Raw genomic sequence first — 16,511 nt, 5'->3', positions numbered from 1 at the left:
ATCAATTGTTGTTCCTGCCAAGTGTGAATCATGAAGTGTAATTTGGTTTCTGCAAGCAGAGGCGAATAGTGCAGCAGAAATATATTGGAGAATGAGCTGAGTGCATAGTGATCAACTTCATGACTGATGGTGTTGTGCGTGAATGGTGCCGAAAGTTTAAAGATAGCTGGAATGACGTGCATGATGAAGGGGGCCAAGGACGCAAGTCTGTCGTTACAGCCGACCTTGTTGAACGAGAGTTGACAGAATGGTTAGAGAAAATCATACGTTCACCATAACTGCTTTGTCTATGGAAATTCTGGAAGTTTCAAGATCTGTCGGCACTATCTGTTATAACCTTTAATCACTAATAAATTGCGTGGATATACAAATGTAGAAACAATAGCTGGTTACATGCTACCAATTCCGTATCGGTCATTCGACTGCCGTGCCGTGACATGCGGCTGGCGCCGTTCGTAGCTAGGTGGTGCTCCCACGCTCAGCCAAGTTGCGGAGCACCTCTATCACCGTTTGCGCGTACTGACGTGGCGGCACAGTTAAATGTCATGTCACCGTCACAACACTTTTCCCCCCTTGAAAAAAAACACTCACTTCCTGGGAGACACGGACAGCGCAGAGACATCCATGGCCTCTTGGGAGGCCCCGAGAAGATCCCGCGGAGAAACACGAGAGTACGGTCGAAAATGTCCAGGACGGAAGCCCGTGCGTGGAAAGTGCCTCCTGGACGAGATGATGGGTGAAAACTCCGGAGCAGCATCCATAGGTGTCGTGGACCTGGGGGTGTGCTCCAGCGAGATGGGTCCCGGAGAAGGCGGCGTCGCGACTGGGGCCGGTTCCGGCGTACTCGGAAGCGGTAGCAACATCGGCTGCAGCAACACGCACGGGAGATCGGCAGCAGCAACAGGACTGGCTTCTCGGGCTGGTGGAGGCGAAAGAAGGGGCGGTGGCACCGGCGTGGCCACCACTCGTGGGTGCATCTAGTCGTAATGGCGAACAACCATGCCGTCGTCCGTACGTATTTCACAAAGCCAGCGGCTGCGAAGAGCCTTGACCACCCCTGGAATCCATTTAGGGCGAGATCCATACCTTCATGCCCACACGTCGGCGCCCACTGAGTATTTTCCCGCACGAGGGGACACAGTACAACGCCTGACAGGGTGAAGCAGGTGGAGTAGAGTGTGCGGTTGGCGGCCATGCAAGAGTTCAGCAGGGCTGCGATCACCCAGAGGCGTGAAACGATAAGAACTCAGAAAATGCAACAGAGTGTCATCTGTGGAAAAATCACTAAGGAATTTTTTCATCTGGCTTTTGAAAGTGCGGACAAGGCGCTCGACCTCCCCATTCGATTGCGGATGGAAGGGCGGTGCTGTAACATGATGAATCCCGTGTCCAGTACAAAAATCACGGAAGGCCTGCGAAGAGAACTGAGGGCCATTGTCCATGACAATCATGGATGGAAGACCTTCTAGCGCAAAGATTTTGGACAAAGCCAGCGTCGTCGCCGCAGTGGTGGGCGACGGACATCGAACAACAAACAGAAACTTCGAGAAGGCGTCAATCAACAGCAGCCAATAAGTGCCGAGGAAGGGGCCGGCAAAGTCAGCATGCACCCGTTCCCATGGCTGCGCCGGGCCAGGCCACGGAGAGGGCATTGTACGGGGTGCAGCCAGTTGTTGAGCACACTGACCACACGCAGCGACCGTGTGGGCGATGTCCGAATCAATACCGGGCCAATAAACATGCCTGCGGGCCAGGGACTTAGTCCGAGAAATCCCCCAATGGCCTTCATGCAACAGTTTGAGAACATCTTTGCGAAGAGAGGCTGGCACCACGACCCATGGAGACGCGCCATCCGTGGCCAGAAGAACAACACCATCACGAACAGACAGACGAAGGCGCAAGGCATGGTAGTTGTGAAGGGGATCCGATGCCCGGCCCTTCGTCCTGTCCGGCCAACCCCGTTGAATAAAACCGATCACCTGATGCAGGACTGGGTCCCGCGCAGTAGCCGACGTGACCTGCGAACCTGTAAGCGGAAAACCCTCGACCGCACGACCTTCTGCCTCATGAATGTGGAAACAGAGTAGTTCATCTCGATTGAAAACCGGGTCGGGGCCCATCGGCAAACGCGACAACGCGTCAGCATTGGCGTGCTGGGTCGTGGGGCGATAGTGAATCTCATAGTGAAAACGAGACAAGTATAAGGCCCAACGTTGCAGGCGGTGAGCTGCCTTATCCAGAAGCGACGCCGATGGGCTGAACAGAGAGACCAGTGGCTTGTGGTCGGTGATGAGGTGAAACTTAGAACCATACAAAAAAATGCTGAACTTCTTTAGAGCATAAATGATAGCGAGCGCCTCCTTTTCGATTTGAGAATAACGCCGTTGCACATCGTTGAGGGTCTTGGAAGCAGAGGCGATGGGTTGTTCCGACCCATCCACATACCGATGGGTGAGAACAGCCCCTAGGCCATACTGGGACGCGTCAGTCGCCAGAACCAAGTGCTGACCCGGACGGAATGTGGCAAGACAAGACGCCGACTGCAAATGAGCCTTCAGGCGGACAAAAGCCTGCTCACACTCGTCGGACCAACAGAAAGGAATGTTTTTGCGTAACAGCTGATGCAGAGGATGAGCTACCGCCGCCGCAGATGGAATGAATTTGTGATAATAAGCAATCTTGCCTAGAAATGCCTGAAGTTCTTTTACCGTAGACGGCCGGGGTAGAGCGGTAATGGCCGCAACATGCTGACGTACAGGACGTATACCCTCACGGGACAAGTGGAAACCAAGATACACAATGGAGGGTTGGAAGAACTGTGACTTGTCCAGATTGTACTTCAACCCAGCCGAATGCAGAACCCAAAACAGTGAACGCAAATTGCGAAGGTGCTCCTCAGTGGAGGCCCCCGTGACAACAATGTCATCCAGATAGTTTATGCAGCCGGGAACGGAAGCCGTGAGCTGTTCCAAAAACCGCTGAAAAATGGCCGGCGTGCTAGTGACGCCAAACAGTAACCGCTGGTACTGATACAACCCACAAGGAGTGTTGATGATGAGAAATTCCTTGGAAGACGCATCCAACGGCAACTGATGGTACGCCTCTGATAAGTCAAGTTTGGAAAAGAACTGGCCCCCAGCGAGCTTGGTAAATAACTCCTCAGGACGGGGAAGAGGATACGTGTCAATGAGGCTCTGAGCATTGACAGTGGCTTTAAAATCACCACACAATCGCAGACTCCCGTTTGGTTTAGAAACCACCACGATTGGCGATGCCCATTCGCTGGAGGTAACAGGAAGGAGAATTTCTGAAGCTGTTAACCTGTCTATCTCAGCCTTGACAGGTCCATGCAACGCCACCAGAATAGGGCGTGCCCGGAAAAACTTAGGGCGAGCTGTAGGTTTAAGAGTAATGTGGGCTTCAAAATCCTTGGCATGACCCAGACCAGCAGAGAACACGGACGAGAATTCAGAACACAATCCATCCAGCTGTTGATACGGAATATCCTCAGATATGAGGTGCACATCATCATCAATGGAGAACCCGAACAACTGGAAAGCATCATAACCAAACAGGTTTTCAGTGCCTGCATGATCCACCACATAAAACGTGAGGGGCCTAACAACAGACTTGTAGGCAGTGGAAGCATCAAACTGGCCAACGATAGGAATTTTCTGTTTATTATAAGTTCTCAGATTTCGCGTAACCGGAGACAAGGGAGGGGAGCCCAACTCCAAATACATACGAGAATTAATGAGAGTTACTGCAGAGCCAGTGTCCACTTGCATGCGAATGTCCTTATCCAGAACACGAACAGTAACAAACAACTTATTTGTTTGAGAAAGCACACAGTTAACATCCATGTCCGATGCCTCGTCCTCGTCAACAGGAACTTTAGGGGACTGACACACAGAAGCAATGTGGCCTTTTTCCCTACATGAATTACACGTGGCCCAACATTTTGGACACGCGGCCCTGTCATGCTGTACGAAACAACGTGGACACGAAGGAAGTGCGGAAGGAACCTGCTTCTGTGGTTGCTGTTTTTGCTGCGAGAGTGGCGGCCCAACGCGACGTTGTTGACGCGAGTGAACCGCCGCCACATCGTCGGTCCCCTGGGAAACAGGCAAATTGTCCGTGTCGAAAGTGGTCTGTATAGCGCCTACATCACACCACGCGCCTATTTGCGCACCAGCAGCATGAGACACTTCAAAAGATTGAGCGATACTTAGAACTTCCGACAACGACGAGTTTGGCAGTTGTAAGGCACGTTGCCAAACTTCTTTATCAGGAGCAAGCCGTAGAATAGCATCCCTAACCACTGAATCAGCATAAGACTCATGATGAGTGTCCGTGACAAACTGACATTTCCTACTCAGACCGTGTAGTTCCGCCGCCCAAGCCCGGTAAGATTGATGGGGCTGTTTACAACACCGGTAGAACGCCACGCGGGCGGCAACAACGTGGGTGTTTTTTCGGTAATAGTTAGACAATAAGTCACACAATTCTTCGAAGGACAGAGAGGCAGGTTCCCGCAGCGGGGCTAACTGAGATAGCAGCTGATAGATCCGTGGGGAAATCCAAGATAGAAATAACGACTTACACATAGGAGCGTCGACAACGCTGAAAGCCAAGAAGTGTTGCCGCAAATGCTTTTCATAATCCTCCCAGTCTTCAGCGGCCTCGTCATAAGGAGGGAACAGAGGCGGAGAAGAGGAAGACAGACGATGGGTAAGCGACGTCGACAACGCCTGAATAGCAGCTGTCAGCTGTGTTTGTTGTTCAATGAGCACTTGCATAAGCTGTTCCATGTCTGCCCCGACACGAACACACAAATCCACAACGCAGGAACAAAAATATCCGACCTCGTCGCCAAAAAGTGTTATAACTTTTAATCACTAATAAATTGCGTGGATATACAAACGTAGAAACAATAGCTGGTTACATGCTACCAATTCCGTATCGGTGATTCGACTGCTGTGCCGTGACATGCGGCCGGCGCCGTTCATAGCTAGGTGGCGCTCCCGCGCTCAGCCGAGTTGCGGAGCGCCTCTATCGCCATTTGCGCGTACTGACGTGGCGGCACTGTTAAATGTAGTGGCACTGTCACAACACTATCGTTACTGAAAATTTAGGCTACAAAAATGTTTGCGCTCGTTGGGTTCCAAAAATGTTGTCGGACTCCCACAAAAGTCACCGAATGGTGCCAGCTTTGAATTTCTTTGACTGTTATCATGATGAAGGAGAGAAATTTTTGAAATCAATTGTTATTGGAGATGAAACTTGGATGCAATATGACACACCGGAAACAAAATGACAATCACAACAATGGATGCATCCAAATTCACCAAACAAACCAAAAAAATTCAAACAAACATTCAACAACAGAAAGGTTATGGCTACCATGTTTTGGGACCAAAAAGGTGTGCTGCTTAGAGGAATGCTGACTTCAGGAATTGTGTTGATCCATGACAACACTTGTCCACACACTGCTGGCACAACCCAACAGCTCCTTGAACAATTTCAAAGAGACATTTTTGATCATCCGTTGTACAGTCCTGACCTGGCACCGAGCGACCTTCACCTTTTCCCTGAACTGAAAATGTGGTTAGGAGGGCAGCACTTTAAAACTAACGAAGATCTTCAAAACAACATCAATGCTCATTTGACATCATTGGCGGGTACATTTTTTGAAGAGGGTATTGCAAAGCTTGTCCACAGGTATGATAAATGTCTCAATCTTTTAGGTGATTATGATGAAAAGTAACCATAAGTATACAAAACTTTTGGTAGTAAAATAATTGTTTTCTATGAACTTGTCTTTTACTTATAGCCTATTGGAGTTGGGTTGTTTTTGGGGAAGGAGACCAGACAGCGAGGTCATCGGTCTCATCGGATTAGGGAAGGATGGGGAAGGAAGTCGGCCGTGCCCTTTCAGAGGAACCATCCCGGCATTTGCCTGGAGTGATTTAGGGAAATCACGGAAAACCTAAATCAGGATGGCCGGACGCGGGATTGAACCGTCGTCCTCCCGAATGCGAGCCTATTGGAGGATGGTGGCGGGGGGAGGGGGGGGAGGTCATGTTTGTATTGATTGTAGCCATGTATGAAGTGAAACATGGACAATAAACAGTTCAGACAAGAAGAGCATAGAAGCTTTTGAAATGTGGTGCTACAGAAGAATGCTCAAGATTAGATGGCTAGAGCATGTAACTAATGAGGTACTGAATAGAATTGAGGAGAAGAGAAATTTGTAGCACAACCTGACTAGAAGAAGGGATCAGTTGGTAGGACACATTCTGAGGCATCGAGGGATCACCAATTTAGTCCTGGAGGGAAGTGTGGGGTTAAAAAACATAGAGGGAAACTAAAAGATGAATACAGGAAGCAGATTCAGAAGAATGTATGTTGCAGTAGTTACTCAGAGATGAATAAGCTTGTGCAGGATAGAGTAGCATCAACATTACAAACATTACAGCATCCCAGTGAGTTCACCCCTGTGGCAATCCAGATGTATGTTTTCTGTCGCTTCCCTACATCAGTATAGGCAATTACCAATGCAATTTCTTTAACAAGATCCTAGAAAACTTTTTCCTGTGTCATTGAGCACTAGCATAGGTGGAGAATCTCTAATGACTGGTATGGAAACACAGTATTACACTTTCAACTTCCATAAGGCATATGTGAAGCAGCAGAAAGGCAAGAAACAATCAAACTGGTGTTTAGAGAATCCATAAAAGGGCTGAAATCCATTTGGGAGGGAGAAGAGAGAGTAGTTGGAGATAATGCACGACTTTCCTTTAGTATTATTTACTCATTACAATATACAGTTTTCCTTCCCTCAATTTACCTTTGTCAAGTCTTTACTTTTCTCTTATTTCTCTCAGTTTATTCCTCCTCCTAGTCACACCACTGCACCATTCCCTTCATTTTTCTTCTCACTGCGTGCGCGCTTTGTAGCTGCTAGTCTTAAAATAGTTCTGAACAGGGTGCAGAAGTGACTAATGGTTTACAAAATTTGTTTCAAAGTATAATGCCATATGCATACAAAAATTCAGTCGGCAAGATGCATCTTCTTTGAAAGGTAAACACAAGATTATCTGATAGTTCTGCAGTAGTAAAACAAAGACAGTGCCAATATGTATTCAAAAAATTCAAAACAAACTAGTTTTGTAAATGCAGAATATGCTTGCTATTTACTTTTGTTTCATGAGGCAATCTCCATCAGTACATTTCAACAGGAATTCCATACCCACTAGGCGTAGTTTTCTCCTAGTAACTATAGTTATTCTTGGTACCAAATGTATATTTTGATTGCTCGTTCTGCGAACAGTCAATCATCAAGTCAACCAAAAGTGCGTGACGTTGCAAGCGACCAAGTCTTTGAATCTGTCTTTGAATGTCCTCAGTCCTGACCCTTGATGACACGCAACTGGTCAAACTGACTTTCACACATGACATTTTATGTTAACTACTACATTTTAGGCCACAAAAACTTACTAAAATACAGAAAATTATCCGTACACATAAATTTTAGTTTCACAAGAGTGGCCATTCTGCTGCAGAGTGAATGCTTCACACTGATAGGTAAGACTGGCTGTCAGAATTCTGTGTTGAGATGTTAGACCCAACAGGAAATTGTGTAATTACTCTAGCTGAGCAGAAATATGACTTCAAGTGAGATATCTCTTGAATCACAAATGGTGGCCGCATTAGCTCAATATCAGTGCTTTACTTTAAGTTACGCCTAAACTGATTCCATTATTTGCTTCAATAAATGTGCACTTCTTTCTCCCTGTTGTAGCATCATTGCAGACACATTATGTACATAGTACACATATTCCATCCTACACCTTCATTTTTTATTAATGATCACATGGTATACTAATATTATGACATTTAATTGTTATAATACATTTACAGCAATAACATCCCAGTCACTTGGTTTAAATTGTTTGCACAGTTAATATTCCACGTGAAATGCATAAACATTGTATCTGTGCCATTAAGAAAAAGTTATAAATTGCAGTTCAGAATATACTTGCCATTGGAATAGGTCGATATAGACAGCAGACATCATGTTCTAAAGCACCAGAGCCAGCTGCACTATTTGGTTGAAGCTGAAACAGACAAAATCAAACAATCGCTACTTTACCTTTACTGTTAAACATTCAAGAGAATCTATATGTCTAAAGCTGCAACAGTGCTTACAAATTTTCACAATGTGTGAGGTCTGTTCAAAAAGTTCGAGAACATTCGTAATTTTGCACCAATGGTGTGTTGGAGCAAAATGCAGTTGGTATCCCTGCCCACACACATTTAATGTGTAACTGCCAGAAGTTTCACTGTTGTACGCCTGTTAGATATCGTTCAGTGCTATAGTGAGTAGAAGATTGTGTGACACAGTTTGCGAATTTCAAGATGGCAGAGTTAGGGGAGCAACATGTCTGCATTCAATTTCATGTGAAACTCAAGAAAACCTTTACAGAGACACACCAAAGGATACAGGAAGTCTACAGCGATCAGTGGTAAAGCTGTAATAAGTGTTAAAAATGGTTCACATGGTTTAAAAATGGTCAGACAGAAGTTAAAGATGACCCTCGTTCAGGACGCTCTTGAACGTCTACCAATGATGCTCATGTCAGGAACATCAACGAAATTGTGCTTGCCAATCGAAGACTGACTGACTGAGAAATTGCAGAAGAATGTAACATTTCAGTTGGATCGTATCATGAAATCTTGAAACAGCATGCATGGAATGCATTGTGTTGTCACCAAGTTCATCCCATGGCTCACGAGTCAAGACCAGAAAGACCTTCGACACACAACCTGTGAAGATTTTTCAGATTGCACAAATGAGAATGAGATGTTCCTTCAGAGAGTCATAACTGATAATGAGACATGGGTCTACAGTTATGATGTTGGGACCAAGGTTCGATCTTCATAATGGGTTGGAAAAGGTTCTAAAAAAAAAAAGCTCATCAGGTCAGGTCAAATGCCAAAGCCATGCTGATAGTTTTCTTTGACTTTGAAGAATTAGTTGATCATTAATTAATGCCACAGTGACAAACTGTTAATCGATGGTACTATTGGGATGTGTTGCGATGCCTGCGAGAAAATGTGAGAAGGAGATAGCCTGAAATGTGGTGAGACAATTCATGGCTCTTGCATCATAACAACACACACGCAGATTCATCCCTGTTGGTGCATGACTATTGCACAGTAAACAAAATCATTGTGCTGCCTCATCCTCTGTACTCTCCAGACCTGGCCCCTGCAGTCTTTTTTTTATTTCCAAAGTTGAAAATCCTGATGAAAGGATGAAGATTTGCAACAATAGATGAGATAAAAGAAAATTCACAGACAGCACTTCACATGATCCAGCAAGAGGTATACCAAGACTGCTTCCGGAAGTGGAAACAGCATTGGGAGCTGTGTATCTATTGTGGAGAAGAATATTTCGAAAAAGACGATGCACAATAAGTAAAAGGTAAGCGTAGAAAAATTTTGTGGATAGAGTTCCAAGATTTTTTGAACAGATCTCATAAATATAAATAACAGGCATTATTTCTGTTTAATCCCTACATTCAGTGTAAAGCACAAACTTGTCAGTGGATCACCACATCAAAACTGAGTATGAACTTGCAGTTATAGCAACATTTATGTTACAGTTAAGTTTGAAACAGCATACAAACACACATTTGTTGCTAATCTTTGTTGCTCAATGATTTCTCAGTTATATTTTGCAAGTACACAATGCACTGTCTTTAGCCATACATACTGCACAATTCTTCATATCCTCTATGTCTTCTCATCATCCCCTGCCTCCCAATTCTTAAACAACATTTTGCTATTGACAGCTTTTGGTTTCCGATGTGATTTTTGGTCTCTCTATTGTCCAACATAAATTATCACTTTGATGAGAATCCTGTTTTTTTTTTTTTTGCCAATCCAAATTTAAATTACTTTTCTTTCTTTAAGTTTCTGTAAACCCATTTTCTTTACACCCAGTAGTACTGCAGAAAATGTAAGATTTACCTTGTTTCCTCTCAAGTCATCTCATGCAGCTTTGACATACATATAGGTTTTATATGACACATCTAATTAACCTGTGTCACCTATATAGATAAAAATCTAAAGCTTCTTATGGCTACCTCCATTATCATTTTAGGGGCTAAGTCTCTCTGTCATGAAGCTGGCGAGACTCCCACTGTTACACTCAGAGGCCATGGGAGCCTTGAGAGTTTCACTACAGTCAGACTTCGCCCTTGAAAATCACGAGACAGGCAGTCATGAAAACTTGGGATTTTATCCAGCTCTGACACAGCAAGTTAATCAAGCCCTTTTTAGGCACGGACTTCATCATAGGAAACTCCATAGCAGTATCACATATAATTATCTCCCTGTCACTGCGGCTCCATGTTCCCTTTACATCCTCATATGCAGTTAAAAATGTTCATCAACAGATTTGGTGCCCCCGCCACGCCAGGTGTGGTAGTTCAGGGAATGGCTGGTGGCCAATATCACATCTAGGGTGCCATCTAGTTTGTGTTTCGTTTACCGTGCAGGTCGAATTTGTCTCAGTCCATGCCCAGGCACTCTGCAGTTAATGTTGGTTGTGATTTAGCTGTTGGTATATCTTCCTATCATTCTGTAGTGAAACTTGTGCACATAAGTGCATTTGTTTTCATTTTATCATTCTTTATCTACAAATTATTTCAAGCACAATTACACACAATTTTATTCTTATCAACATGTCTCAAAACACATTTTAATTTACACTTATTACAAATTTACCTTTGACAGGAAACAATTTCCTCTTACATTCACGCCTGGTTTGAGACAAGTCTATAAAAATTAAATATGTGTGTAATTACACTTGAAATAATTATTTCGTAGATACGGAGCAATACATTGAAAGAAAATGCACTTGCCAGCCCAAGTTTCACCACATAATGGTAGAATGATAAACCAATGACTAAACCGCAACCAACAACTGGAGAGTCCCAGGCAAGGACTGAGGCAAATCTGACTCATACAGTACACAGAACACAGACTACATATTCAGAACACCCTAGGCATGACGTCGGCCACCTGCTGTACCCTGAGCTACCATGCCTGGCAGGGCAGGGCACTGAACATGTTAAGGACTTAAGTGTACACTGAGAGATTAATCTAAGCAGAAATGAGTGGAAAGTACAAAGGACAAAAGAGCATAAAGTCCTCATAAATTCCACATATTATAATCATAAAAAATAAAAAATACACTATCCTAGTATCAACAGTTGAAAGCTAACCTAATTCTAGATATAGTTCAATAGAGACTGTTTTGATACACATTCTACAAAATCTATGAGTTAAATAATTGATGTTAAAAAGATACAGAAACATAAAAATTAAAAATATGGCAGTAAAAAAAAGCATTATTTCATGTATAAAACCACAATTTGAATAAGAATTAATCTTACAAATGGCATTTATAATTATAGGAAAGATGAAAAAAGTAATTGCTTAACATTTCAAATAATGAAAGTGGGACAAAAATAACATTCACTAAAAAGTTAAAAACCCTTGGCAACAGTTGTGTTAAACAATAACTTGCTAAAATAATTTGAGGAGATATTTTGAAATAAATATCACAGCTTACATAGATTATGAACAACATATCCTACTGTCCTACTGGAAACATATCCATATGATCAAAAAATGCTGATAATAATCTTATCCTACTGCATCTCTTTTGGAGAATCGTAAAATTTTTCACTGACACCAGGAAACTAGTGTGAATCACGTCATAGGACTTTCGTTTTAAAACTTGCAGCAACAACTGGTATAAAGTAGAAAAGCTGCCAACAAACAGTTCTCAGAGACTAAACATGAGCAAACAATATTTAAAGACTGATCTACTCAAAAAGCCAGTAGCTCAACTGTATGTATTTGTTCTCTTTGCATACATTAATTAGTCAGTAAAATGAAAACAAACACTGTCAGACTTATTGGAAGTTATACTAAACATTGGGTACGTTGTAGTTTCCTAAAACCTCAAGAACAACCTGGCAGCTTAAAATGAAAGTTGTATCTGCCCTGTGTAACATGTTTCAGTAAGCTGTACAGAAAGTACTGACATTACTACACTACATATTTCTAAAAGTGTGCTGTGTTAGTACATTTTTCATTTATAACTTAACCATCTTAATAAAATAATGCAGCAGACATTACTTCTTCGGATTTTGTTAATGCTCAAAAATGTTTAATTATAAAGGAAAATTAATATATCTTTTTAAAGCCAGTTTCAGAACTGTATAGATATGAAACAAGTACAAAAAAATAATAAGTATGAATAAAACAAAGAGTAGTGTGTGATGGAGTCCAATAGTACAAATCAGGCCTTGTTCATTTGTTTGTTATTGCATGCAGCCTATGTTTAATAAAAATAAGTGAACATTCTGAAAATTTTACAAAATGACTACACTACATATAAAACACACAAAATTTAAAAAAGAAAACAGTATTTCTTGAGGATATCTATAAAATGAAAAGCAAATGTCAAAGCAGAGAATTCACAACCCATGCTGAATGGTGTCACTCGCATAAAATTACAATCTAATCTAGGGTAATGTATTAGAGTTAAAAGCATCAAACAACACACAAATAATTTGTGTCTGTTAGTGTAGCATATAATAAGTGGCATGACTGGAATGTAAGTGCATAAATAATGAATCTCTGACATATTATATCAAAAGTTTTCTATCTACAATGAAAGGAAATGAACATGATTCTGTGTCATGAATAAGCACATGAAAAGTGCAGACGACTGTACTTATGCTATTAACGCTTTAATTGATTTTGAAGAGAGCTTGAATATACTGATGTATGCATCTGTTTCTGAAGTAAATGTGAGTAGATTTCCAAATTTAAAGAAGAATTCGAGTTAGAAAGGCTAAGTAAGCAGATATCTCTACGTTTTTGATCCAATTTGACACTCACCATTTTGTGTGAAGGTTGAATACCTTGACTGTCGTTAATGAAAAATTTTTAAGAAAACATAGGTAGTCAATGTGTCAATTAATTGTGACACATCTTTTAAGGGCATTACAGTACTGCTGGCTGTAGTATTATTTAAGAAACCATACTGGCCTCAAAGTAATTTAGGACCACTACTGAAGGCAAGAAGAATTCCACCATTAAATGCAGAGGAGCGACGAATGAGTGAAAAAAATTACATTCAAGGTCTCTATGGTGATGAGGAACTGTCTGATGATGTGACAGAAGAAGAGATATGAAATACAACATTAGAATCTGAGTTTAACAGAGCTTTGGAAGTCATATATAAAATTATTGTGGAATTTCATGGCAGTAATAGTAACCAAATGAATATTCAAGTTGGTCTGTAGAATCTACAAGTCTGGGGATGTACCATCAGACTTTCAGAAAAATATAAGCCATACCATCCGAAATATAGCAAGGGCAGATAAGTGACAGAACTACAGCACAATCAGCTTAACAACTCAGACATACATGTTGCTAACAAGAAAAATTACACATCAAAGAATGGAAAAGAAAACTGAGGATATGTTAGATGACAATCAGTTTGGCTTTAGGAAAGGTAAAGATACCAGAGAGACAGATCTCACTCTGCATTTGATAATGGAAGCAAGATTTAATAAAAATAAAAGACATGTTTAAAGGATTTTTTGGCCTAGAAAAATCATTTGACAATGTAAAATGGTGCAAGCCGTTCGAAATTCTTAGAAAAAACAGATATACACTGTAGCGAAAACAGGTAATATACAACATGCATAAGAGCCAAGTAGGAATCATCCGAATGAAAAATGAAGAATGAAGTTCTTACATTAAGAAGGGTGCAGATAGCTATGCTGTCTTTCTCCATTACTGTTCAATCTCTACATCGAAGAAACAATAATGGAAAAAAGATTCAATACTGGCATTAAAATTCAGGGTGAGAGGATGTCAATGATAAAATTCACTGTTGACACTTTCATGCTCAGTAAAAGCAAGGAAGAATTACTGGGCATACTGTAAGGAATGGACAGACTAATGAGCACAGAATACGGACTGAGAATAAACTGAAGGAAGACTAAAGTAATAAGTTGTAGCAGAAATGAGATTAGTGAGAAACTTACCATCAAAATTGGAGACTATGAGGTAGACAAAGCATCGGAATTCTGCTACCTTGAAAGCAAAGTAACAAATGAACAAAGTAAGGAGGACATAAAAAACAGACTCGTGCAGGCAAAGAAGGCATTTCTGGTGAAAAGAATCCTACTGGTATCAATCATTGGCCTTCATTTGAAGAAGAAATTTCTGAGGAAATATGTTTGGAGCACAACACTGTGCGGAAGTGAATCATGTACCATGAGAACACTGGGAAAGAAGACAATCTTAGGAGGACTGATAAGGTAAGAAATGAGGTGGTTCTCCACACAACCAGTGAGGAAAGAAACACGTGGAAAATATTGACAAGAAAAAGGGGCAGGATGATAGGACATGTTTTAAGACATCAGGGAATAACTTTCATGACAGCAGAGGCAGCTGTACAGGGCAAAAACTTCATGAGAAGACAGAGATTGGAATACATCCAACAAACAACTGAGGATATCTGGTGCCAGTGTTACTCTGAGATGACGAGGTTGGCACAGGAGAAGAAATCTATGGGCTGTATTAAACCAGTCCAAAGATTGATGCCCACAAGAAGAAAGTAAAAAGTTTGAAAGCCTAAATCTGGAGGGCCAGATGAGAGCTTTAAAATTGTTTGTCACAAACAGGAATCCAGTGTCTTTACAGTCCCCTCTGTGATTGCACATGTTGCATAACAGATATATTTTATCACAAGGTACTACTACTAATAGTGAGCAGGTCATCTGCTTGCATAACTAGGTATTAATAGTGGATACAAATAACAAATTGTAAAATGTTTAGGAGGCTAAGGAGAGAAACTACTTGAACAAAAAAAATAAATAACGCAGAAAAATTCAGTACCGGTACCTAAAATGATAAACAAATAAACTGAGCACACAACTGATGGGTGTGGAACACACGGGGACCAAACAGAGAACATACACTGTTCTGATAGTCAAAAGAGAATTACAAGAGAAATTGTTTTGTGTTTAACATTGTCTATGGCTTGGAAAATTTTATACCTAAGGGCAAATGATTATCTGATTTTCCAACTATTATTCTGGATTTATTTTGGTAACTAACAAAGACAGGAAGTGCCATTACACATTTATGACAAACATGGGCTGTTTGTTCAGCCAGTACAGGGATTGAACAAAATGACATCAATGCTGAAGAAAAAAAAATGATTTACTTCCAAAGTGCTGACATTGCCATTTTGTTTCCAGCTTTATGCTTACAGTGGTGTTTTATTGCTCTACCTTCATTTCGGACCTTATAGACTTGTTGTAAAAGGCAGCCCAAGACTGTCACAAATGTGTAACAGATCTTTCTGCCTTTGTCAGTTAATGTTAGTGCAAATTTTTGGTATCTGCTTAGTTGACACATGCGGCTATTATCTGGAGACAAAGCACACAGCATCATAACTACATGTGGAGATAATTTATTAAAAATAATAGTTAAAAAGGGTTAACTTTATTGATATACAAAGGAGGACACTAAAAGGGTTTGTTATCTCTAATAACAGGGGCACTAAACAGGTTTGTTATCTCTAATAACAATATCATGCAACAAAAGTGACTGATGAGAACGCAGTATGGCAGATCAGTATAAGAATGAAACCTGGGACCTGGACCACCAATGAATGGAAACACGTAATGTGGCCCAACACGTCTATTATTACACAGCAATCTTACACACTATTGTGTGTGTGTGTGTGTGTGTGTGTGTGTGTTTGTGTGTGTGGTGGGCATCACGGAACTTGTACAATCTCAGTTGTCATCTCTTAACTGTGTACCATTATCAAGGTGGTCTGTGATTTGGGCAGAAATATGATGCTCAATGGGTCCTTTTGCAATTGGTAAGAGGTCAAGTCTGTGAATTCATTTGAGGTGATTATATTCATTCGATTGAGCAGTCAGTGATCCATTAGAGGATTGCATCTCAGATCACACATTCCATCTTCTAAAACAATAAGACCAAAGTTTACTTGGTGAATGCAGTGGCCCCTGGAGCACTCTCACTGTTTCAGATATCCAAGATGGCCCTACAGCACGTTATTTCACTGTTCATATCTCGTTCAAGCCACATACAAGAGTCCTGAACAACAAAAACAACAGTAACAACAGCAATGATATGCATCTTGTTCTCTGCATCATTACCATTCAATAAGGTAACACCGAAGCATGAAGTTTCCTTATGCTTGTTGACCATACTTACATATTTTCAGGGTACATATCATTTTTTTACATTGCCTCTAATTAGTGAAATTTCCATTTTTAAGTCATTTTATTATTTTGCAAGGCTTCAAATTCAAAATGTAAACAGAAATTTGGCTCATACAGAAAATGATGTATGCAAGCTTGCAGTTCACA

General features: G+C 41.5%; 1 protein-coding gene across 1 annotated transcript in view; it reads right to left on the bottom strand.

The window, feature by feature from the left end:
* LOC124554778 (HEAT repeat-containing protein 5B) overlaps nucleotides 1–16,511 on the bottom strand; it is a 475,467-nt gene that overhangs the window by 84,591 nt on the left and 374,365 nt on the right. Inside the window, exon 19 of the mRNA XM_047128424.1 lies at nucleotides 8,046–8,120. Coding sequence (XP_046984380.1) covers nucleotides 8,046–8,120 — 75 coding nt within the window. The remainder of the gene's footprint in view (nucleotides 1–8,045; nucleotides 8,121–16,511) is intronic.

This window comes from Schistocerca americana, chromosome X (genome assembly GCF_021461395.2).
Source record: "Schistocerca americana isolate TAMUIC-IGC-003095 chromosome X, iqSchAmer2.1, whole genome shotgun sequence".
NCBI lineage: Eukaryota > Metazoa > Arthropoda > Insecta > Orthoptera > Acrididae > Schistocerca > Schistocerca americana.
The sequence above is the reverse complement of the archived record's forward strand: the minus strand, read 5'-3'. Positions and strand labels throughout refer to the sequence as shown.